Source organism: Netta rufina, assembly GCF_964035555.1.
Source record: "Netta rufina genome assembly, chromosome: 2".
NCBI lineage: Eukaryota > Metazoa > Chordata > Aves > Anseriformes > Anatidae > Netta > Netta rufina.
Genome location: NC_140124.1, coordinates 109,220,432 through 109,244,079, shown reverse-complemented (window position 1 = coordinate 109,244,079; position 23,648 = coordinate 109,220,432). Strand labels below are relative to the sequence as shown.

The 23,648-nt window shown below is 39.3% G+C and overlaps 2 protein-coding genes across 2 annotated transcripts; both read left to right on the top strand.

The window, feature by feature from the left end:
* On the top strand, nucleotides 1-11,037 carry CLUL1 (clusterin like 1; the record flags this gene model as incomplete). The annotated part of the gene is made up of 7 exons (XM_084281479.1): nucleotides 1-103; nucleotides 1,439-1,587; nucleotides 4,127-4,294; nucleotides 6,208-6,652; nucleotides 7,907-8,044; nucleotides 9,510-9,724; nucleotides 10,870-11,037. 7 exons carry the CDS (start codon nucleotides 1-3, stop codon nucleotides 11,035-11,037), a joined length of 1,386 nt encoding a protein of 461 aa, XP_084137605.1.
* A 3,676-nt stretch (nucleotides 11,038-14,713) lies between these two features.
* TYMS (thymidylate synthetase) lies at nucleotides 14,714-23,552 on the top strand (the record flags this gene model as incomplete). The annotated part of the gene is made up of 7 exons (XM_084281209.1): nucleotides 14,714-14,891; nucleotides 15,569-15,642; nucleotides 16,878-17,052; nucleotides 18,961-19,062; nucleotides 20,229-20,404; nucleotides 22,424-22,495; nucleotides 23,415-23,552. 7 exons carry the CDS (start codon nucleotides 14,714-14,716, stop codon nucleotides 23,550-23,552), a joined length of 915 nt encoding a protein of 304 aa, XP_084137335.1.
* Between the last annotated feature and the right edge of the window lie 96 nt (nucleotides 23,553-23,648).

The following is a 23,648-nucleotide window of genomic DNA, read 5'->3' as shown; positions in this document are numbered from 1 at the left end:
ATGAAGTCCTCTTGGGTATTTCTAATATATGTGCTCTGTCTGAATGGTCACCAGTGTGCACCGACAAGGCAGGAGGAAACAAATCTTCGGGAAAGCCTCAAGAGTATGTATGCATTTCTTACGGGGGGTGTGCTGGAAGTCCCTGGGCCCAGGTCTCCATTCAGGCTTGCCCTGGTGCTCTTTGACTTCCATGCTCATTGCAGTCAAGAGATCTGTTTTCATGTGTGGAGCTTAGAAACTGTGATATAGCTGAATTTTGCTGAAACAAAGCATCCACACGCACAATGGGGAAATAAGAACAATTGAGTGAGAAACTAAAGGTATTAACAGAGAAGCCTCCTGTGACAAAATAAACAATTTACATTTTTATAGGTTATTTGGTCCTTCATAGATCATTAGAGTTTAAGCTGAACCCAATGTTCAATCCCACTGATTTTTGTTTGTTTAAATAACCTTTGCAAATGTTTATTCCAGAATTATATGCTTAGCTGGAAAAGATGATTATTAAAAATAATTGAAATAAAATGACTTAATTTAGGAGAAAAAAAAAAACAACCCTACAACAGATGTTCTGTGTATACTCACCTCTAAGCATAGCTTTACTGTGTAGGTATGAAGCCCAAGAGGATCAGCCATGAAATATTCCTTTGCTTCTGTCTATTTTAATAGTACTTCTGTGACAAACAAAATGTTAGAGGAGGGGAAGAGAAATATAATGGAATAAATGAATGACATATGCTTTTGGCAGTCTCATGGTAATGTGCCCTTTACTTGTTTTGTATAGCTCCAGTAATATTCAGGGTATTTCTACACAGGGAACAAATACAGATAAAGAATTTGCACTCATGAAGAGATTCAAGGTGCAACACGGAGACCAGTCTGGCCTTTCACCAAAACTCTATGGGTGTTACCTCACAGGAACTCTAGAGATTATATTTTTTGGAAAGCAGGTTGCAGGCTCCTGTAATCTACATTTTCAAAATATATACTCTCAAACTCTCACAGACTGATTTCAGATCAAAAATAAATATATAGGTTATGTCAATAAGAAACTAGTGAGCAACCCTTGGAGACACCCAAAACCCAGGATGAGGTCCTGAGCATCCTGCTCCAGTTGACCCTGCTTTCAGCAGGTGGGTTGGACTCAGTGACCTCCAGAGGTGCCTTCCAACCTCAACTATACTGGGGTTCGGTGATCAGAAATGGGACAGCAAAGTATATAGCTGATCACTGGCAAAGACTCAGAGCCCAAACCTTAATTGACGGAAATTGCCTTGGCTGCATGTTATTCAGCACTCACTGTCCCAAGGTTTGGCATTGCAACTGTAGGGAAACATAAAGCTGGTTTACTTTCCTTTGTCATCTGTGTGTGACAATTTGTGCTAGTGCTAAAATTGGATTAAGCCACTCTATAATTTTATTTATTTATTTATTTTAGTGTTATCTGAAGTTGGAGAGAAATATGTAGATGACGAGGTAAAGAAAGCTCTGATTGGTATTAAGCAGATGAAAATTATGATGGAAAAAAATGAAGATAAGCACATAGATCTGATGAAAACCTTGAAGAAGAGCAGTGAAGAAAAACAGGTAAAAAGTGCACCTGTTTTTTTGTTGTTGTTGTTGTTTGTTTGTTTGTGGTTTTTTTTTTTTTTTTTTTTTTTTTTTTTTTTTTTTTTTAAGTTATGGCTATTTTTAATCAAAGATGAGGCGGGTTGTACATGGACTTAGCCTACCTCCTGGAAGTGATATACATGTATATAGCATGCTATTATGCTAAGGCCAAAAACCAACCCAGAAAGGATCCCTTGGAGTCTCCCTTTTTCTGTGAAGAATGCAAACCATATTGTATATGTGTTCTGAGGAGCATACATCTTTTTGTGCAGTCACATAGCAAAGCCAGGGGTGATGGGAAGTCTCTGCTTCTGCTTTTTCTCACCAGCAGAAGAAAACTCTCACAGTAGGTCTATAGAGGTTCTCAGTGTATGGATCCTTGAACCAGGACCTGGGCCAATGGACATTCTTTCCTAGCCTGGATTGATGCTTCTAAAAAAGTTAAAGCATTAGTTCACATTTGCCAATTTCTTAAGAAAGAGGTTGTGTGTTTGCAGGAACCTGGCATATTAAGGCTTCAGTTCTGACTGAAGCTCTCAGACTGCACTGGAGTAAAGCATTGAATGAGACCAACGCCTGTGTCACTGGTGCCTTTTCCAGATTTTGTGGTTCTTTCAAAACCTAGAGGTGAAGAGTTTACATCTTTCCTCAGAAACACAGCTTCCTAACTGAGTGCCAGTGTTAACTTTTCCCTTGTGGCTGAATGTCTAAATCATTTCTAAAATGAAAATAAAAGAGCAAACAGTAGACAAAATGCAGCTAAGTTACCACAAGTTAGCACGTTACGTTGACTCAGCCCATCCTGGTTGTAAGTTAAAACAAGTCATCTGACACCGTCCTTCTTGAGATTTGTGTTCTTGTTCTTCTGCAGTTGTTTAGTGACAAGAAGCAGCCTAGGCATAGTCAAAGCTGGTGGTGACCACCATGTGAAAACACAGATGTTCTGCAGTAAAAGGAGCCATGAAATGCTCTATGTGGACTCAAACATTATTTAGAAGAAAGAACTTGAGTTTGTAATATCCAGCAGTGTGTTGAATTCATTTTTTTATTGCTTTTATGGTTCATTTCTAGAAATCACCTCTTTCACCAAATGAAGACCAAGGCAACTACAGGCAGCTTTGCAAAGGTGTTTAGTGCAGAAAGTCTGGCTGCTCTGCCCTCCATGTCCCCTCATACACTGCAGGCCTTAAGGCACTTCCCAGCTCGCTTTACAGACTTCAGACCTTCAGAAAAAAAATTATATTGCTGCAAATAATAATGCTCTCTAGAGAAAGAACAGGGGATTAGAGGAAATCCTAATGTCCTGGTGCAATGCCTAAGCTTAGAGCAATGTTCTCAGATGATCCTGTGAAGTGGAGAATACTGAATATTTAAAAAATAATAATACAAAAAGATCTTAACTATTGCTTTCAGTGAGCTTGAAAGAAAATTCAATTTTGGCCCAACTTGGAGATTATTTTAAACTAAATGTATTTGCAAGTCAAAAAGCTCCTGGTAACTTGATGACATCTTTAGAAACACCACTATGCTCCCATTATTGAGTCCATTGTTGGTTCTTACTGGATGATTTCATTTGCACAGAATTTATCCCCAACAGCAAGAGTTCATAAAACACTGAATAAATATATTTAGAAAGATCAGAAAATAATTAAACATCAAACATGAATAGCAAAATTACTAGCTCCACCAAGCACTTTCTGACAGAAGTCTTCTTTTCTCAGAGACTTTTCTCTATTGAAATACTTCCAGGAAGGAGTAAGTCTGACCCATTAAGTATTTCTGTCATACTTACGAACAGCATGAAATAGTGTTTGGAAACCTAAAGTATTAAAATATGTTGCACTGGAAGAAAGAAATTTATGATGTGCAATCTATTTTAACAAGAATTTTTCTGTCTTTCCATTGTCCAGTCTATTCTAAAGTGCTTCTTCTAATCATTGCTCAGCTTTGTGCTCTACTGGATGAAGAATGATCCAGTAATTAGAAGCAGCATTGCAAAATGCATCTTGTTTCCATTTGGTGTAGAAGAAGTACCTCACACTTCCACAAGGTGGGGAAGAACACCCCTCACTACAGTTTTTGGATTAGTATAATCACAAACAGAGGAAAATACATACATACTTTTGGATACTTCTGCATTAGAGAGGGAATTTATGTATGGCAAAGACCTAGCTTCGTGAAGCATCACAGGCCCTTAAAGAACAGAGCAAAGTAGCAAAGCGGACTGTTTTATTTTGTTTTGTTTTTCATAACCTCAAAGATCCAGGTTTACTGTAGAGATCTGTTTGGTTTCGTACACTGCACTCTCTGAATGTTAGGAAAACTCTGTATGGAAAAGCTTTTCAATTTCCCCTTCCGTCCACGTGTGATTGCAGCTGAAGAGGCAACACACCCCAATGGTTAAAGATTAGAAAAAAGGAACAATAAATAGGCAAAATGAGTGATCAACATTGGGATAAGTATTCAGGATATTAATCTGAAAATTGCCATCAACTGAATCTTTTTTCTTATTCAGGAAGCTTTGCGAATTATGGATGAAGTAAAAGAAAGATTAGAAGAAGAAGAAAGACAATGCCAAGTATCCTTGAAAAATCTATGGGATGAATGTGAATCTTGTTTAGAAAGTACCTGTATGAGATTTTCTACAACTTGCAGACGTGGTGTGTCAACATTTAGAAGCAAGGTAGGAAGAAATTTTGTATCTGGGAAATACTCTTGAATCCACACACCAGTTTTGGAGAGAGCACTTCTCATTTTCTCAGTGGCCAGCTCTTTCAGCTATATCAACTTACTAAAATTAATTTGATTTGGAGGGCCTGGAAATGTGAAGTTATAAAGCACAGATTACATTTAATTACATTCATTGAACACTGAGCCAAAGTGAGTTCTGTGGCACCCTGGCGTGGCTCCATGGGCATTGATTATTCCCCCGGTTCCCAAAGAGTCACTCCAGATATACAGTGATGTATCTCACAGTAGGACTTGCATTAAGATGCTCAATAACTGTGAAAAATACCACACAGATTCTCTGTGTTCCATATGATAATCAGAGTTAAAATTGTACATAGAATTAAGAAAAGTCCCCATGGAAAAAATAATCTCCTTACACAGTATCGTTTTTTTCTATATTTAGGTTATTCTATATCTACTCTTTAAGTAACAAAATGCCTTTAAAGCATTTAATTGTTTTTAACAGAAGAAATTGTTAGGTTTGTTAATTGTTAGAGAGATTCCCCAAGTTCTACCAGAAAGAAAGTATGCTTTCCTGGCTGGGACATTATTACAATATTTAACAAAACTGTATTTTTATTATTATTATTATTTGGGCATATGCTTTAACTGCAGCTTAACAACAGATCCTGCACAATTGTTGCTACTGAAATGTTAGCCAGGTTACCTAGCTTTCAGATCCCCAGGCACTGAAAAATACGCTAACTGAAAACTTACACATGGTGTGTCTTGCATGTGGGAATCTTTAGACCAAAAGTGTTTAGCATTTGTGCATATTCTTAAAATTATTCAAGTAAAAGTGTGGGATGTATTAAATTTAAGCCTATTGGTGATTATTTGGGATTTTTAGATATTAATTCCTGATATATCACCTGGAGTTTCATGAGTCTTTGGGTGTCGGGTGGAAATCCTTGCAGTAAAACATACACTGCACCGTCACTGTCTTTGACACTCTCAATAACTTTTCCTGTGAGCTCTATGATTTATTTGAAGCATTCAAAGTGAGAAATGTGTTGTGACCTAAATCGTGTTTAAAAAAAGAGGACAAAGACTCTAGCTGTGGCTGATGGCACACAGGCAGTGGGGGCAATACAAGCTGAGGCTGATCCTCCAGCATGGATTCACAATGTACCTTCCCCCTAGTTCTGCCAAAATGCCTGTCAATGTATACATGTATGTATACACATATGTATATGTGTACATATATATTTGACATGGTGCTTCTTAACCCTTACCAGTTTTCTAATGCCATAAATTGTGGCTTCACAAGGCAGTGTTTCTGCTCAGGTGAAGGCATTACATCAAAGTGGGAAGCAGGGAACGAGCAGATGAGACCTGGGAAATGGGAACTCCATGAAGCACAGCTGTCACTCAGTCTCCTCCATCAGCAAGCCATGGACTCGAAGCCACTGATTTATTGATTTTAATGGGTTTGGGTTAGCAGAGGAATTTGAGCACTTGGCTATTGGTGAGAGGCAAGGGTGTTTACAGATTACACTGAGAACAACTGCCTTCTGTTCTCTACATGACACAAAACTACCACAGAAATATTTCCAAGATAAAGTCCAAACTGTATGTTGGATAAAACCCAAAAACCAATACTAACTTTGAGCCTCAACAGATTAAAGGCCAACCCTCTTCCTCCAGACCTGATTTGGAGCTAATAATTTAGACTAAATGTACTTGCACTCTTGAGTCTAATATCTTAAATTACTTTGGAGAATTTGCTGTGATTTCAGTTGTAAGAGAGTACATTGTTGCTATAGGTATTTGAAAAAATAAAAAAAAAAAGTTTAGAGCCACTTCCCTGAGAGATGAAAATTGTTAAATTGTCTGGCAGCTAATCTATCTCTTTCTTATATTCAGGTCGAAGATTTTTTGAGGAAAATACCTACGCTTATTTTTACTTTTCATGAAGATCAAGGAAAAGACATCCAGGTTAATGAAAAGCCTGAGAAAGAGGATACCCAGCTAGTAAAAATGGAAGATTTATTTAGCCAACTATTATCAGACATGGGCTCAGTATTTGACAGAAGTTTCATTTTTTTCAAGCACATGCAAAAAGAATTTGACCAGTCCTTTCAAGCATATTTCATGTCTGATCTGGATTTGAACGAGTCCCCCAGCATGCCTGCTTTACCCGAGGATACTACCAGAAGTGATGGCTTACAGAAAGACTGGGGCATACCAGGCTTCCTACAGACAGCCTTTGATTTCAGCAAGACAGTGTTTGAAGGTGTCAGTGAGGTGATTACTGAAGCATTCAATGAATACAAAGATAATAGAAGAGATTTGACGGAACAAGCCAAAGGCAAGTATTGGAAAACAAAACTCAACTGCCTGGTCGGTGACATCAAACCTCTCAGGATTGCTAAACTATAGCTTGTGGCTCAGTCCGTGGCATGTTAATGTAAGACGTGGTATGGAAGCTCTGGAGGCTACCTTGGTTAAACAGGCATGGGCCAAGGATAAATTCATTGGATAAATTAAAAAGAAGAAATCACCTAGAAACCTCATAGAAATATTGAAGTGGAACTTATGGGTCCTACACAGCCTAATTTTCGTGGTATTTCTCAAAATGTTTTCAGGAGTTCCTCAGGAGCTCTTGAAGTCATGGCAGATGCAGGTTTTCACAAGGCTGACTGACAGGTCTGATCTCAGCCTTTGTCAGGAAGACTTAGTATCATGCCATATTGACATGTCTCCAACTCTAAAAAGCTGCGAGATGTCATGGCATATCCCTGCCCTTGCCAAATGACATTAAGCTCTGCCAGACAGCTGCAAGCCCTGCCTGAAGCTACTGGTGCAATGTAGTGTACCAGTCAAATACAAAACAGCCACGGGATTTCCCAGTAACCAGAAAAACACTGGGCATAGCTTTGGTTTAGGTGATAACTCTCGATGGAGGAAACAACCCTCAGTCAACCTTTAGAATACAGATAAGCTTTATCTTTCCTATCTTATTAATGAAAATTAAAACAACAACAACAACAAAACCAACAACAACAAAAAAAAAACCAGTTCAAATACATGCTGATGCCTATCTATAAAGAGAGCACAGTAAGGATATGCAATAACTCTGAGTGGGAGGTGGCATAGTCACTATACAGTCATCAGAAAACATAAATTGAAGCGATTCTACAAAAGCAATTTTTAATTCTTCCTGAATCACGACCCATGTTACCTTGGTACTGTGCTCTCATCTAGCTCTACACAATTACAAAACATCCTGATTTCTAAAGGTCAAACAGATCTTATCAGAATGCTCATGCTGTAAAAATGGTCTGTGGTAATATTAAGAATTGTTTGACTATCAGTGGGAAATACATTACCATGCCTTTATAAGGGAATTATATGAATTCCTTGGAAGAAAACAGGGTTTACATCATCTCCTGATTTTGACTTCTGAATGTTTAATCCCTATTTGTTGCTTGGACTTATGCCAGTTATTTTGGATTCAGTGCAAAAAGTATCTTTATATAATCAAACGTAATAGGTAACAAATGTGTATTTATTAAGAACCTAAACTTAATGTCGGTCTAAAAATACTGTAATTTTGCCCTAGATTCTGACAGAAGTGGCATGTTCTCAAAAATTGTGTCAGGACGTCAAAGAACTCTGTGCAAAGAGCTTCGAGAGAATTCCTCTGGATGCACACGGTTTCACGAGAGATGTCAGAAATGTCAAGACAATCTTTTGCAAGGTAAATACTCTCTGATTTTCTGATTTATTTCTGTAATGTGTTGGCCATTGGTTTGTACTTCTTGAGGCTGTCATTTTCTACTGTGTTGTTTCCATATTTTTGGAATTAACAGTCAGTCACTGGGTTTTTACTGTAATTAGGAATTTAAACACCATTAGTCATTCCAGATGATTTCAATTACCTTTCCCTGCTGTCTCCACACAGTGTCAGTATAACTCAGTTGTTAACATACTGCTGGAGGTCCGAAGTTGAACACAAAATACCTATATACACTGTGAGAGTTGCCATCCTACAGAGGAGCAAGAGATCAGGCAGCAATCAGTCCTGCCTGGGTGCACAAGTGCTGAGCAGAAAGCAAGGTGAAGCTGAAACTCCTGACACTGGCTTCTCCTGCAGGCAACCAGACATAATGCCAGGCAGCATTAGCTCCTCACAAGGAAAGCAAGCACTGAAGAGCTTGTAAAACAGGGCTGACATGGCGAATAAAAAGGGGCGTGCTTCTCAATATGTAAGAAGATGGCAAAGCTCTGGCATGCACTCTCCATGGGCACCTGGAAAAAAAATCAGACTGTATCACACAGAAACGCTGTCAGGACTCCCACTGCAGCATAACATGCCTGTGTTTCCAGAGTTATTTATGCCTCAAAAGCCACAAGAAATACTTAAATCCAAATATCTTCAGAACATCTCCAGCGTTGCAGATTTAAGTGATCCAATGACACATTTTGGAGAGAGCATTGGACCATTTCCATCTCACTAAAAATACCTTTTTGTCTACAGCTGCATATTACACATACCAGTTCGTATCCGTGGTTGCTGTGCTATCAGCCTGAAGGTGTCCCTTGATAGTCCTATTTGATAGAGACTAAATTGAATGTGTCCATGGTAATTCTTGCACAGGAATAATATAATATTACTGTTTAAACTACACATTTTACAAAAGAAAAGAGAGAGCAATCCTCAGTCACATACTAATGTTTAGTAATTGTTAGATAAAGCAAATTAGGCCTTAACACTCAGCAGGAATACTAACGTCAGGAATTACAGTCTTCTAATAACCCGTACACTTGGGATGGATTGATAAATGAGCAATTAAAAAAGAGATAACATATTAGGAGATTAAGAAGTTGCTGAAGGTAACAACTACCAGTTCTTTGTTACTATACCCGACAATCTATTGCTATGTGATATGATACAAACCTTAAAGTACTTGGTAAGTCGTTGTAATGCAGCAAATGGGATAATTAATCCATTTAGTCATTGTAAGCCTAAACTAAAGCTACCAAAATAGGTCAGCAAGAATTAAACTCTTTTATTTAGCATTATTTAAACACTAACCCAAAAATATGCCTCCTTGCTAGCCTGTTTTTGTAGTTTTCCTAGATTTCTGTGCTTTAGATAGAGGAGGCCAAGTAGAAGACACATGACTTTCTGTAAGCTTCACGCTGGCTGTCTTTCTAAACAGATTGCCCAAATGTTCCTGAACTGCACATCAAGTTTGATGAAGCCTTTAAACTGGTTAATCTCTCTGGTGAGCAGTACGAGCAGATTCTCCAGATGGTTCAGCGCCATACAGAAGACACTTCCTACTTGTTGAACAAGATGAAAGAAAGATTTGGGTGGGTCTCTGAGCTATCCAATATGACCATTGGACCAGAAAACATTTTCAATATAGTTAAGGTAAGGATTATCTACTAAAGGGAACTATTTCACAGAGTTGTCTTTCACCTATGCCTTGCTCACACGTATGCTCTTGGGGATTGTGGCTGTTTGCATATGTGTAATTTTTGGTCTTTACACTGGAAAGTTCCTACTCAGCTTGAATTTACGTATGTTTGATAATCCCTCAATGAGCTGAAACTCCAGAGATTAGAAACTATTTTCCTCTAAATACTTTTATTTGGATGGCTGCCTGACAGGCTAACCCAAATCATCTCTAATAAGAGCAAATTGATACTAGCAGCTTTGGCTGGCCTCGGATTCCCGTCTTGGGCAAATTTCACTGTACCAGCCAGTAACACATCCTTAATGGATCACTGAATATACATACCTGTCTCTACCTATATATCCCAAAGCACAAAGAAAGCAACTGCTATGCAGGTTATTGCAGTGGAAGCTGCGTGTCATAAAGAGCAGCTGTCAATATTGCAGTGAATACATCATGATTAACTATATATTGCCCACAAGAATACATTCAAGGTAAATTCAATGGATTTTACTGGGCAGGGACAAATCCTGTTCTCCCTTTCAACCCAGATATCCAGTGCACTACTATTACTACAAGAACTTTATACAAAATAATTGTGTAATCCACCAACACTGCCCTCACACCCCCTTCACCCCAAAAATCAGGAACAAGGAGACGAGCAATATTTAAGCACTCTTTTCCAACCAAGTCTGAGCTATCTGCTCAGGAAAATAAAGCTACAGAACTAAGTCTGGTTTAGAAAAACACATAGAAATTGGTAACTTCAATCATGCACACTTCTTTTTGAAATTAATGGAACAACTCAAACATAAGTTTTCATTAAGAGATCAGAAGCTCTTTATAAGCGTAGTTCATAGTTTAAATATTAACTTACAGTTGTTAAACACGGTCTTGCAGTGCTGTGTCACCTCTTCCTGCTGCTTACAATAAGCTTTGGCATAAACTGAAGACACCCACTGTCTTTTCAGAACAAAGTAATTTAAAGAAAGTAGACAAGTTTAAAATATTCTTTGGTTTAATCTTCTCTTATTAAAGATGGAAGGCACAGTAGGTATAAACAAAACTGAAAGCACACAGCGGGTTGTAGTGTCTAAAGTACTGATTTGCTGTCTTCTAGGTGGTACCTGGGGATCCCTCTGGTGCAAATGAAACTGTGGTAGATGTGAATATTCTGACTTCGCCTACTTTCACCATTAAAGTTCCTCCCAACTTAGACCCACAGAGTGCTGAATTCATTGAATACATAGCTGGAAAAGCACTGCAACTATACAAGCAGAATTTTTAAGTGGTAAGTTCATTCTCTTCTCCTTTTATAGAGAACACAGTGCTTCATAAGAGATGTTTACATTGCAATAAACATTAGATGGAACAGAATTCAGTCATGGTATGTTCAAGACCATCTCCTTAGAAACAATGTATTGATTGAGAGACAAACACAAGTGTTACAGAAAACAAAAACAAATGCTCAATGTTCCAGCCTGCAAAATGCAGACAAGATGATATTAAAAGACTTTGCTTATTTAACTGTGAAACCCTCGATCTTTAAGTAACATCTGGGATGAGGTAATGTAATGACAAATATTCCATCAGAAAAGAATTGCCTTGCAACCACAGTCCAGAGCTTTGGCATCAGACACCATGTCTTCGCCTCCATTAATCAAGTAAGAACTGAAATTACCACTATTCATAATGTGTTTTTTTTTTTTTTATTATTATTTTTGGTGGTGTTTAAGAGCATGCTCCATGTTATTTTTGACAATAAAGGACTGAAAAGTTAGGGCCAGCATCATGACTTGAAAGAGTCGCTTTGCCATAAAATTTGCACATTAGCAGTGCTCTGCTCAGAGTAGCAGTTAACCAAGTCTGCAATTTGACTTGTAGGAGTGTGCAGAGGAAAATCCTCCCCACGGCCTTCTAACCATTTCTGTAGGAATTGCTCATAGAGGCCTTGCTCTGTGTTTATGAGATTTCCAGATGGGGAGGGAGGAACAAGGCCAGAGAGGCAGGGGCAAACATTGCTTCACATTATCTCACCCCATGGGGAAACTCTAATAAAAATAGTGCGTTTTTTAGGTGGTATCATGCTACTGGTGATACCATGCTGCCGTGGGGCTAGCCACAAAACCTCGAGGAACCATGAGGAGCTCTGTCATGCACAGCTCTGGCAGCCACCAGTGCTCACAAACGGCACTCCTAGAAGCTGGAGCCACAAGAGGTGCAGACCTACAAACACTGCAGTGTCCCACCGATGTGCTGAAGAGGCACTAGACTCAGAGATGGCTCCTCTTCAGGTCATTGAGCATCTGACAGCCTCATCTCAGCAAATAAAGCTGGGAAGCATAACCTGAAAGCGTGTAGAAGTCTCTGAAGGAACATAAAAAGGAAGAAAAGAAAATGTCAGTGTTTTTTTTTTTTTTTTACTGACTGTCATTACTTGAGGTCAGACTCACAATTTTTAAACAGATGAGAGGTCCTCCATCAGAGAGGCTACAGTGGCCTGGCCTGCAGAATTTAGACAGAATACAGTAAGCCTCACCACGAATTTTGATTAGGTTTATGTTTGTGAAATTATATTAAATTTAAAATACATAGTTTTTAATATTTGTAAGCATACAAAATTCTCCCACAGTTGATATACAGTTTGCCTTTAAAATACTCTGTAATTTCTATAGTTATTGATAATATATACTCTTTCAGATCACATAAGACTAACCTTCATGCCCTTATGATGACAAAATTCATTTCTTTAGTCTGAATATAATTTTTAGCCTGAATTGCCTGTGCAACTCATCTTTCATATGCATTTCATACCCAAGAAAAGTAAGTGGCGTTAGTTTCCAAACTGCAATACCATTTTATGTTCCGTTCGCACAACAAATTCAGGGTACATGAAAGTACGATGAAAGAAAAAACAAAAGCTCCACAAGGAAATGGGATGCTCCACAAGAAGTGAAAAAGAGAAAAAAATCCACTTTGGCCTGTTTTTCATGTTGTATTTGTTTTTACAGCAGGACTCTGATACATTCCCCATATATGTAATTGTCAAACATCTTTCAGATTAAAAATAATTTATTTATTTATTTTTCTCCTAGGAAAGAAGACGTGTGAAATCTTACGTCCTGAAATCCAGTATACTCTCCTTAGGTGCAATACTCCTTAGCTCGATGTACAGCTAATTGTTGAATGCCTATGGTTAAAGTAGCTGCATATAAATACAATTTTGCTTAATAAATACCATGATGTATCAGCTAGCAACTGATGAATGTAGCAATCTTTTAATTGGAAAACAAATTCAAGCCCATTTTAAGTGTCATTTGTTTAAATAAAATATTATTTATGTTGTAAATTAGGTAATCTTTGATAACCAGCTATGGTCCTGTTTATGCAAAGATTTAAGGAAATAATCAGCTCTAAGCATGCAAATAATTCCTATTTGCATACTTAAATTCAGGCACATTTTTAAGCCTTTTCCAGATTGGTCCCTACAGATGTTGCACATTCAGCTAAGTCTGAATCAACCAGATTTCCATATGCATATAGCATATTATTTTCCAATGAAAACTTTCCATCTCTTCTTCCAGTTCCTTTTGATGTTTATAACGCACATTAATTGACTTTTCTGAATATGCACTAATGAGTAAGTCTTCTGCCTTTGGCACTTTTTTATTTGTAGTTCTCCTCTGGAGCCATAATTAACAGGGAACCCTTTATCAGAAAAGATGTTAAAGATGTTTGTCTTTTCCTACATTATACACTTTAGCTTGCATGGTATTTGTAAATTATAATAAAGGTTAAGTACTGATACATCTCTCAGAAGCAGAGTTCTAGGTAATTTGGTTTCATTTACTGTGCCTGATATTTCTTAGAATTTTTGGCCCATGGTGATATTCACCATTTTCAACTGTCTTTGCTAATGAAGTTGTATTCATTTCAAAATGTACAAAACCATACAAGTGACACAAGAAAAATAGTAATTTTATTGTCTAAATAGTAGGGAAGATATAGTTTCCTGCCTGCAGTAAGGAGAAGTAATGCTTTCTAGTAAACAGTCTTCTGTTCCATTCATCCATTTATCCATCTCCATTCATCCTTCGTTATATATGCCTGTATTGCAGGATCCTCATCTTGAGAGATTAGTAGTCATAACTCGTGCAATCACACTAGTAGTTAGACAGTTGGGTTTTGTCTGAGAGATAAGTGACTCTAAGACATACTAGTGAAGAAATATTCAGGGAAGAGCTTGATGAACAGAATCTATCTAGAAAAATTTCGGATGATGCTGCATCGGGAATCATTTCAATCAGTTCAGAAGGCACAAGTCAGAATGCAAAACGACGCTGAAAAATGGGGGAGAGAAGCTCAGATCGACAAGATGAAACTCAGTAAGAGCCAGCACCGAGTGCTACCCATGGTGAGAAGGTATGGCAGAGAAGAAGCCCAGCTGTAAAAGCACGGGTGGGTGTAACACGGGAGGCGAGCCTGTGCATGGGGCATGGTGCTGCAGGAGCATCTGACAGAAGGTGAGGGAGGCAGGTGCTGAGCTGCACTCGGGGCTTTGGGTATTGAGGTCGAAGCCATCCCTCCTGAGGTGTTGCAGCCTGCCAGCACAGGCCGAAGCCTTCTGTCCTGCTACCAAAGAGACCAGAGATGGATTAATTTGCCCGTGGGGTGGAACATGTGAGAAGTCAGGGCAGTTTGGTGCCCAGGCTCGGTTAGGTTTTCGGGAAAGGCCTGCCAGGCTGCGTGCAAGGGGGCCCCGGGCAGAGCCGTGGGGAAAGCCACCGCGGAAGGGGGGGGAGAGGAAGGGGAAGCGCTGCTCCCTCTGCTCCTCCCAGCCTTGCTGGGCGGGAAAGTAAAACTTCTGGCGGGCTCGGACGAGAGGCCGAGGGCTAGAGGACAGCCCGAGCCGGAGCCGGAGCTCCCCAGGCCGGCGGGGACAGCCCGGGCTGCCCACTGCCGCCATGCCTGCGGCGGGGGAGCCGCTGAGCGCGGCTGCTAATGGGCTGGAGCCGATGGCCGGCGAGCTGCAGTACCTGCAGCAGGTCCGGCACATCCTGCAGCACGGGCACCGCAAGGACGATCGCACCGGCACCGGCACCATCTCCGTCTTCGGCATGCAGGCTCGATACAGCCTCAGAGGTCGGCACCGAGGCGGGACCCGCGGCCCCAGAACCGCCCCGCAGCGCTGGGGGTCGGGCGCCATCTTCTCTGCCCGGGGGGCTGCGGAGGTGTTTGGGGGCAGCTCTGCAGCCCCCTCGCCCTACTCCAGGCTGCCACGACTCGGGGACACCCCCAGCAATGCTTTTTGTATTTTAGGGAGGAGTGGCAGTGCCCCCGGGTGCGGTGGTGAAAGGGGGAGGGTGGGGAGGGAACCTTCCTGCTGTGCGGGCAGAGGAGGGAGAACTGGTGAAATAGGTTTGTATATGCTCTAAAAGTTTCCCCTCAGCCTCCTCTGAGGTAGGATTGTTTATCCTATAAAAGTTTATCCGAATCCTCTTTCTGCTTTCTACATGCACGGCCTACGTGGCCCCGCATGCTGCCCCATGGTGTCCCTGGCGGCGCTCTGCAAAATCCCCCTCTGTAAACCATCGACCTCCATCTGCCGCCGCACTTTGCTCCAGGAAAAGAAAAGCCAGGCTCTTATCTTCCTCGGTCCCAATAACAGCATTGCACATCCTTTCCCAGCGTCTTACCTCATCTCCAAACTCCTGAGCATCAGATGAGGACGCTGTCCTCTGGAGAAAACCCTAGGTCAGTTCGCCCTAACAAATTGGTGGTCATCTCTGACAGCTTGTATCTGTGTATTATTTTTTCAGATCAGTTTCCACTGCTAACAACCAAGAGAGTGTTCTGGAAAGGCGTGCTGGAGGAGCTGCTGTGGTTTATCAAGGTTCAGTATTTGGATGTCTCTATCAGTAGCAGGCCTGCAAATAATGTCAAAACAACTTTCTGGTATGGAATAGGTTAAGGAATTTGGTATGGCTGCGGGTACTTCTGTTCATGCAGCAGAACACACTGCATGCTCAGGACAATTATCTTCGAGACACTGTATATTTTAGTGAAGACTATTGCATTGTTGCAAATCATTTTTTTTCCTCTGTTTCAAGGGAAATGGCCTCATACAGTGAGTGCTTGTGCTATTTTTGCAATGCTCTGCAGTTGCAAAGCCTAATACAGTCTCTCTTATTAGTGTTTGTGTAAGAAATAGTAATATGAAGTAGCTTGTAAACAATTTAATGATCCACTTTTTAATATTGAGGTAGATTGTATTGATTTGAATAGAAGCAAGCAGTGAGGAACCACAGATGCAGTAAGACTGATGTAAACATTAGGCTTTTTAGCAGCAAAAACTGAGACCTAATAGCTGACTGAGAGCTAATAACTGTAGTTAGAGTACTAGAATTCTGTAGATAATATGTTGCTGTACAAGGGTTCTTGATATGTTGTGACAATGTACTGGTGTGTGAAAATCTACCTAATCATTTGCTAAATAGCAGGACTCAAATACATACATATTTTTTTTAAGTATCCTTTTCCCAAAGATAAAAGGCTGGATACTCCCCAAAACAGAACACTTGTTATGCTGGATTTGTGAGTTTGCTGATTTGGAGTTGTTGAGGAGCTCATTGTTCTACAGCTCTTGTTGGATGACTCTAGGTCATTTTGTAACATTTTTAATTTTTGTCATGCTAACAAGAGGGATTTTAAGACCTTAAGCTCATTATAGGTGGCTTGGGAAAGACAATGTCTAGGCCATCCTTTTTTTGTTTACTTTTATCCATCCGAAAGCAAAATGTTTTTCTCTGTAGATGTGCATGTGAAATGATGTACTGCAGGTGACCTTGAGACTGTACTGTTTATGTCTTCATAGTTAAAATAATCCCGAGTTAAATAACAGGAGCATAGCATCTCAAACCTCAGCCTAGTGTGTTGCTTGTAAGATTTATTCTGTCTAAGTGCAAGAACAGCACTAGTATAATAGTATAGTATAATAATCAGACTGTTTATCCTGGATGTTAAAAGTGGAGAGACGCTGTTGAATGGCAAAGCTTAATGCAGCTGTTTTGAATCATGTCGTCTGTGCTGGGATTAGGAGGTAGACTTTGTACTGTCTGTATTTTGTAGGGTTCGACAAATGCCAAAGAGCTCTCTGCAAAGGGTGTGAAGATTTGGGATGCCAATGGATCACGTGAATTCCTGGATAAGCAGGGTTTTGGTACCAGAGAGGAGGGGGATTTGGGACCAGTTTATGGTTTCCAGTGGAGGCACTTTGGAGCAGAATACAAAGATATGCACACAGGTAATCAGATAAAAATGCATTTGATTGCTTAGTGGGATGACTGTAACACCTCACTTCCGGAATTCTGTGCATGGTTTGGATTATGGTTAAAAGGACTGTTCACAGGGTGACCTGAAATTGAATGAATAATCTGTCAGAGAGGGTGAGTTTTGCTTTCTGAATCTAATTATCCTGAAAGAAGTAGCATTGTATGTTGTAGTTTGGGATTTATAGAACAGAGGAATCATAAGATGTGTGTTACTTTAATGTAGAGGTGGTATGGGCATTGATAGATGGAAAGATAGGTATCTGTATTGCAATCCAGAAACGTGAGCTAGCTCAGTGTGATGGCAGTGGGACACAGACTGCACTCTGAATTCTAACACAGGATCCTAACTCCATAATGCACTCGTGCTGGCAGGAGCTGATGTTAGTGCACTATGTCCATGGGAGACTGTGGAACAGAAAAGTATTTCCATTTTAGCTGGAACTATATAGGATGTATCCATAGCTGATGATGCTGTGGATAGAATAGCTGTAACAAATTACGATGTGATGCAATATCTGTTGATACTATTTTCAGTGGAATTGGTCCATTAAACTCACTCTGAAGTGTCTGGATGGCTCTTTCTAAATCATCAAAGCAGAGGACATGCAAAAACGTAAAAGGACTGCCATAAAAAATGAATCAAAAAAAAAAAAAAAAAGAATATCCCTGTCTGGTTGGTGTGATTTTTTTAACTCATGTAGAATATCAAAATGGTTAATTGTAATTTTTCCTGCATTTTCTTGTCAATGCATTCTCAAAGTTGACATTAGTTATAGATGTTGTACTTAATGTTGGCATGTTGACCACTGGCAGAGTACAGTTTTATGTTAACACAAGTGGTCCAAATGGTGAATTGGCAAAAACTTACAAAAATGTTTTTGCTTTACTGAATTTAAAAGAACTGAGGCCTAACATAGTGTAGCAAAAATGAACAACATAAATACCCTTAACTTTTGTTGCTAATGGATTTTGTTATGTTTTGCTACTAATGGATAGGTAATTAGCTTCAGGAGCTAACAAAACCATTTGAGAAGGCTTCTGGCACAGTGCTGCTGGCAGAAGAAATCCCTGAGATGCTAATTATGTATTACTACCTTGCTTCCCAGCCAGCTTGGGTCTCTCCCTGTAACCATAATTTGGTGTTGTGTTGCAATAAGAGTTATTAGAAAAAATTAGTTACCAACCATGCTGATTCACTGGCATGAATCAGAATAATGAATAACAACTAATGACTCTTTTATTTTGGAATCCATTCTGCTGGTAAGTTAATTCCAGTGAATTTCGTGTATAATTGATATTGAGCCCAAGATCAGCCAGCACAAGGGTCAGTGGGTGAATTATAATATCCTGCAATATACGAGATGAAAGTTCCCTTCTGGCACTGAATGTTATGGAAATTTAGTTTTTATAAATGACCTTGTGAGCTCTAGATCATAGAATCATAGAATGATGGTTTGGGTTGGAAGGGACCTTAAAGCTCATCAAATTCCAAACCCTCCTGCCATTGTTTTCTGGGATGTAGTGTTCATGCAGATTTCTTCTTTGGTCTTAAAAAATGTCTAGTTGTTGATGCCTGGAAGAAAATGTTCTAAATAGGAATGTTCCCATTTGATCGGGTGCTAAAGGTACTGGAAGCACACAAGAGATTGTGGGACATACTGTAATACCATCATGAGAATTTCACAAGCCTTAGAGCACCCAAAGGAAGACCAAGAATAGCCTACCCTTGGAAGGTGCAAACTGATAAATCTAGTCATTTTCAAAGTTCCACCAAAATCTTCAGAGATTGGGGTATGACCTTTCAGTGGGGTGTGAGCTGGGCTTTAGAAATAAATCATGATTTGAATCTGACTTAGATAATATTTGGTATCTTTCTTCAGATTATTCCAACCAAGGAGTTGATCAGCTGAAAAATGTGATCGATATGATCAAAACCAATCCAGATGACAGAAGAATCATTATGTGTGCTTGGAATCCCAAAGGTACTGAACAGCGCACATTAAGGGAATGCAGTTGAATGTTATCTTACTGTATGATAAGCTAGGTTCTAATTACCGTGTCAGCAATCAGTTCCATCTTGGTGTCTTTGCTTATTCTTCATAAAACTACCAGGAAAAAGTAGGTCACTGAGCAATAAAAATGGTCAGGGGTTATCAGCTTGGTTCTCTTTCTACTTAATTCTCATGTTCAGGCCTCATAATTTTTGAACGATTACTCCAAAGTTTTTCTCAGCAGCTTAGAGTGAGGGATATACATGGCTACCAATGACAGAAGTTGTTATGTTAAAAAGGTTAAAAAAAAAAAGTATACCAAAGCAGTATGTCTGTTTTTAAGACATATATTAAACCATAAACTTAAAACCTTGCAACTATAGAACAAAAACATTATTTGTGTTGTAATTATATTATTTGGATATACGTGTGTCTAGATGCCTACTCACTCTGTAGCACTGCCTCTAAATAAGAGCTGCTGCTAGAGTACATTCTACTTCAGCAGCAGTAGTTCCATGCCCACAAAAAAAATCCCCCCAGCATTTTCCACTTATGTCTCTAAAAGAGGTTTCCATGCACTGTTGCTGGTATTTTTAAGGTTAAACATTCTCCGATACCAGGAGCGGGTTAAAGTTTTACTTACCTAGCTGTAAATTTACTATCTTCACTTTTAAGTGTAGATAATCACTCAAAAGATCTTTTGTTTGCTAATTAGTTTATTGTTGATCACTCAGTTTTATATCAACAAGCAGTAAAGATACATTGCAGTGAGAAGAGCATAAGATGAAGCTGTTGGAAGTTGCTTTAGGGTACACGCTTAATTTTAGTCTTAATGCCTTCCTTTAGGGAAATCAATTGGCTCACCTAGGTGAGTAAAACCAAACTGCTGTGCAGCATTATGGCGTAAATCTGTTCTGTGGAATATCTGTTTATGATTTTTCTAATCATACAGCCCAGGAGACAGCTTGTCATGACCCAGTCTTAATTGCTTAGGCAGCAGGTGCTTTTAAACAAGAGAAAACAGAATGATAGTGCAGCTTGATATTGCTGTCTACTATATCTCACCAAGTGCTTGTTCAGTTTTTGCATTTTCTACGTTTATGACATGAATGCTGTTTTGACTTTTTTTCCCTTTCTTCCTGTATTGCAATTCCTAGATATTTCTCTGATGGCTTTGCCACCTTGTCATGCTCTTTGCCAGTTCTATGTTCTAAACGGTGAATTGTCTTGCCAACTCTATCAGAGGTCTGGAGATATGGGACTAGGAGTGCCTTTCAATATTGCCAGCTATTCGCTGCTCACATACATGATCGCCCATGTCACAGGGCTGAAGGTAGGCTAATCGATCATTTTACTTGATATTGTTTGAAGTGTGACAAAGATAAGACTTTGGTGTCATGTCCAAAAAAAATGGACTGAACAGACTTTTAAAAATGTTGCTGAAATATGTGTAAAAGAGGTTGGCAGTTGGGATCAGCAGTGTAAGAATTCTTAAGTTCAGGTCAAACAGAGGAGATCCTCCATGTCTCTGTAACTGAATGTGTGAAAACTGACTTCTTCCAGTTCTCCACTACTCAGAAATCTTAACTGAACATTTGATGTTATGGAATAACAGCATACAAGTGATTAAATTTTGTAGAATTTGTTTTTTTTTGTTGTAAGTGACAGGTTTTCTTGTAAGCAACAGCTCAGCAGTTGCTGTGAAGATTCCACTTTGGATATTCTGCCCACCTAACTTCCTGCTATAATTTCAGTTTTGTGGCTTTATTTAATTATTTATTTGTTTATTTTTCCTACTGTAGATGGTTATGTAGAGTGGCAGTATGTGCTCAGATGGGTACTGCCCTGATTCCAGAGCTGTATTTTGCAGTTTAGTAGAATAATTTAAGTAGTCCACAGCCTTACACAAGCGAACCCCCCTCGTCTTTAGAGCACTTAAAGATTAAACCAGCAAGGCCATTTGGGCCTGATCCTCCTGCCACCAGCAACATGAAAGGGAACTTAAGGTAAAATAAGAAAGTAGGGAAAAATCAAACTTCACAGCAAAAGAACAGACATACTTTTAAAAATAGGCCAAAGTACTAGGAAAAGCAAAAATAACATTATGTCCATAAAGTAGCTCTTCCCCCTCCACCACTTCCTCTCACAGCTTTGATGGTTTCCTTTTTTTCCTGTGGAGAGATCCACAAATCTTTGCTTTTAAAATCCAGAACACTGTGAAATATTACAAGGAGAAATGCTAGGTGATACAGAGCTCTGAATAAGTATTTTAATATCTTGGTTTGTATAAAATTGCAAATTAAATAGATTTTTAAAACGTGTATTGGGTAGCGATAAATTTTAGTTTTCAATTTTTTTTGCCCTACTTATCGTTAGTTGAGAAGTCTCTGAAGACAGACAATTTTGACCACTCAAGGTAGGTGTCTGAACTAATCATAAAATATCCTGAGTTGGAAGGGACCCTCAAGGACCATGAAGTCCAACTCCTGGCTCCACACAGGGTTACACAAAAATCAGACCATGTGTCTGAGAGTGTTGTCCAAACACTTCTTGAACTCCAGCAGGCTCAGTACCAGGACCACAGCCCTCGGCAGCCTGTCCCTGTGCCCAGCCACCTTCTGGGTGCAGAACCTTTCCCTAACCCCCAGCCTCACCCTCCCCTGTCCCAGCTCCATGCCGTTCCTTTGTAACTAAGTACAAGGAAAATTTCCTTGCCCTTTCTGTACTGTAGCAGTGTAATTTCTGAGTATCAGACATACAGCATTTAGCATGATGTATCCAAAGGCTCATCTACATTGGTCAGAGGTTGATAAAATAGCCAGTAAAACTTACGTTAAATTAGGTTTTCCAGGGTTGCTAAATCACAGAACTTTCAAGCCTGCAAAACTCATTTGGATGCTGGATAAATGCATTAGCCTGTGACTGACACCTCCATTGCCACAAACTACATTGTACGGTAGTGGCTAAAATTGCTAGTTTGAAACAACTTCAGCAAGTCCTACTTGCTGAGGATGTGGAAGAGAAAGCTGGATGTCACTGCCACACCTGTTCCCAACTGGGTGAACAGATCAGTAGTACTCCATTCAGTCACTCTAACTATTTCCCGAGGAAGATTTCAAGGATATATATTTTTTAGTACATTAATGGGAATTTCATTATGTTTTTATTAACCATGCATGCATCTGGGAAGAGACTGTCCTCTGAAGTTTGCAAGGATGTCTTGATAATGTAATCCAGTACAGAAGCTGCAGTTCCATGCTAGCTGTATGATGCTAAGAATCAACACCGTAGGCATTGTAATGTTGTGCTTTCTTGAAATCTGACTATTAGAACTATTTTCCTTTCTCTTCAGCCTGGAGAGTTCATACACACATTAGGAGATGCTCACATATATCTGAATCATGTGGAACCTCTAAAAATTCAAGTAAGTACTTACTCTGTGTTCTTGTATCCTTTTATCTTCCACAATGCTCATCCAATACAAAGTTATCTTGGTGTTGTAATTACTATTTTGCAGATACTCATTTTCTTACATTTCTGTGCTAATAATTGTAGTATCAGAACTGGGTATTATCGTAATAAACTGCCCTTTAACCTATGTTCACCTCTGTTTGCAAACAGAAACATAATACAAACATGACTGAAAAGTACATCAGTGTACCATTCCAGATTGAAATGTACTATTCCAGAACCAAGTTAGAGATCCAGAGTCTGTACCTTACTTTTGACTTCATCATTACAAAACCTTAGAAAACCATTCTGCCTGATAGGATAAACACAAAATAAAATGTCTTTGGAGTATAGCAGAAAAGGCTAACTCATCAATTCACATTAGTTAGTCGCTATTACTATTTGGCTGAATAAGGGTATATTTTCATCAGAATCTAATTTGGTGCAGTAGAAACAATTAGAATTTTATTTGATTAGACTTGGCTCGGAGTGAATATCCTCACCATTCATATGGTTCAAAACCATCCAGAGAACTAGTTACTGGTTTGGGCCCTAATGTTCCCATGAGAAACTGCAGCACATTGGATGCACATCTGGGTCAGAATTTCCAATTTAGTTTCCTCTGGAAGGAATTTAATTTGCATCCATGAGAATTGCTCTACAAACTGAAACTGCTTGCAGTGCATTCGGACACTGCTGCTTCCAATCAAAATACTAAATTAGATACTGCCAAACTGTATTGTAATTATTTGCCTTTAACTCTTCCTGGGGAGGGGGGAGAATCTACATGGTGTAATCTGAATTGAGATTAATGAGATCGAATTTATAACATAAAATCTCTGCCTCCAAGTATTAGCTTTGTACAATAAACTAAGGACATGCTTTTATTTCAGCTTCAAAGGGAGCCAAGACCTTTCCCCAAACTCAAATTTCTTCGTAAGGTTGACGACATCTGTGACTTCAAGGCAGAAGACTTTGAGATTGAAGATTATAATCCTCATCCACCTATTAAAATGGAGATGGCTGTTTAATGCTATAGAACAGCTTCTATTAACATGGAAATTTACCTAAGCTACTTAGCTTTCTCTGTGCTTACAGTAACTTTTTTTTTTTTATATACTTCAAAA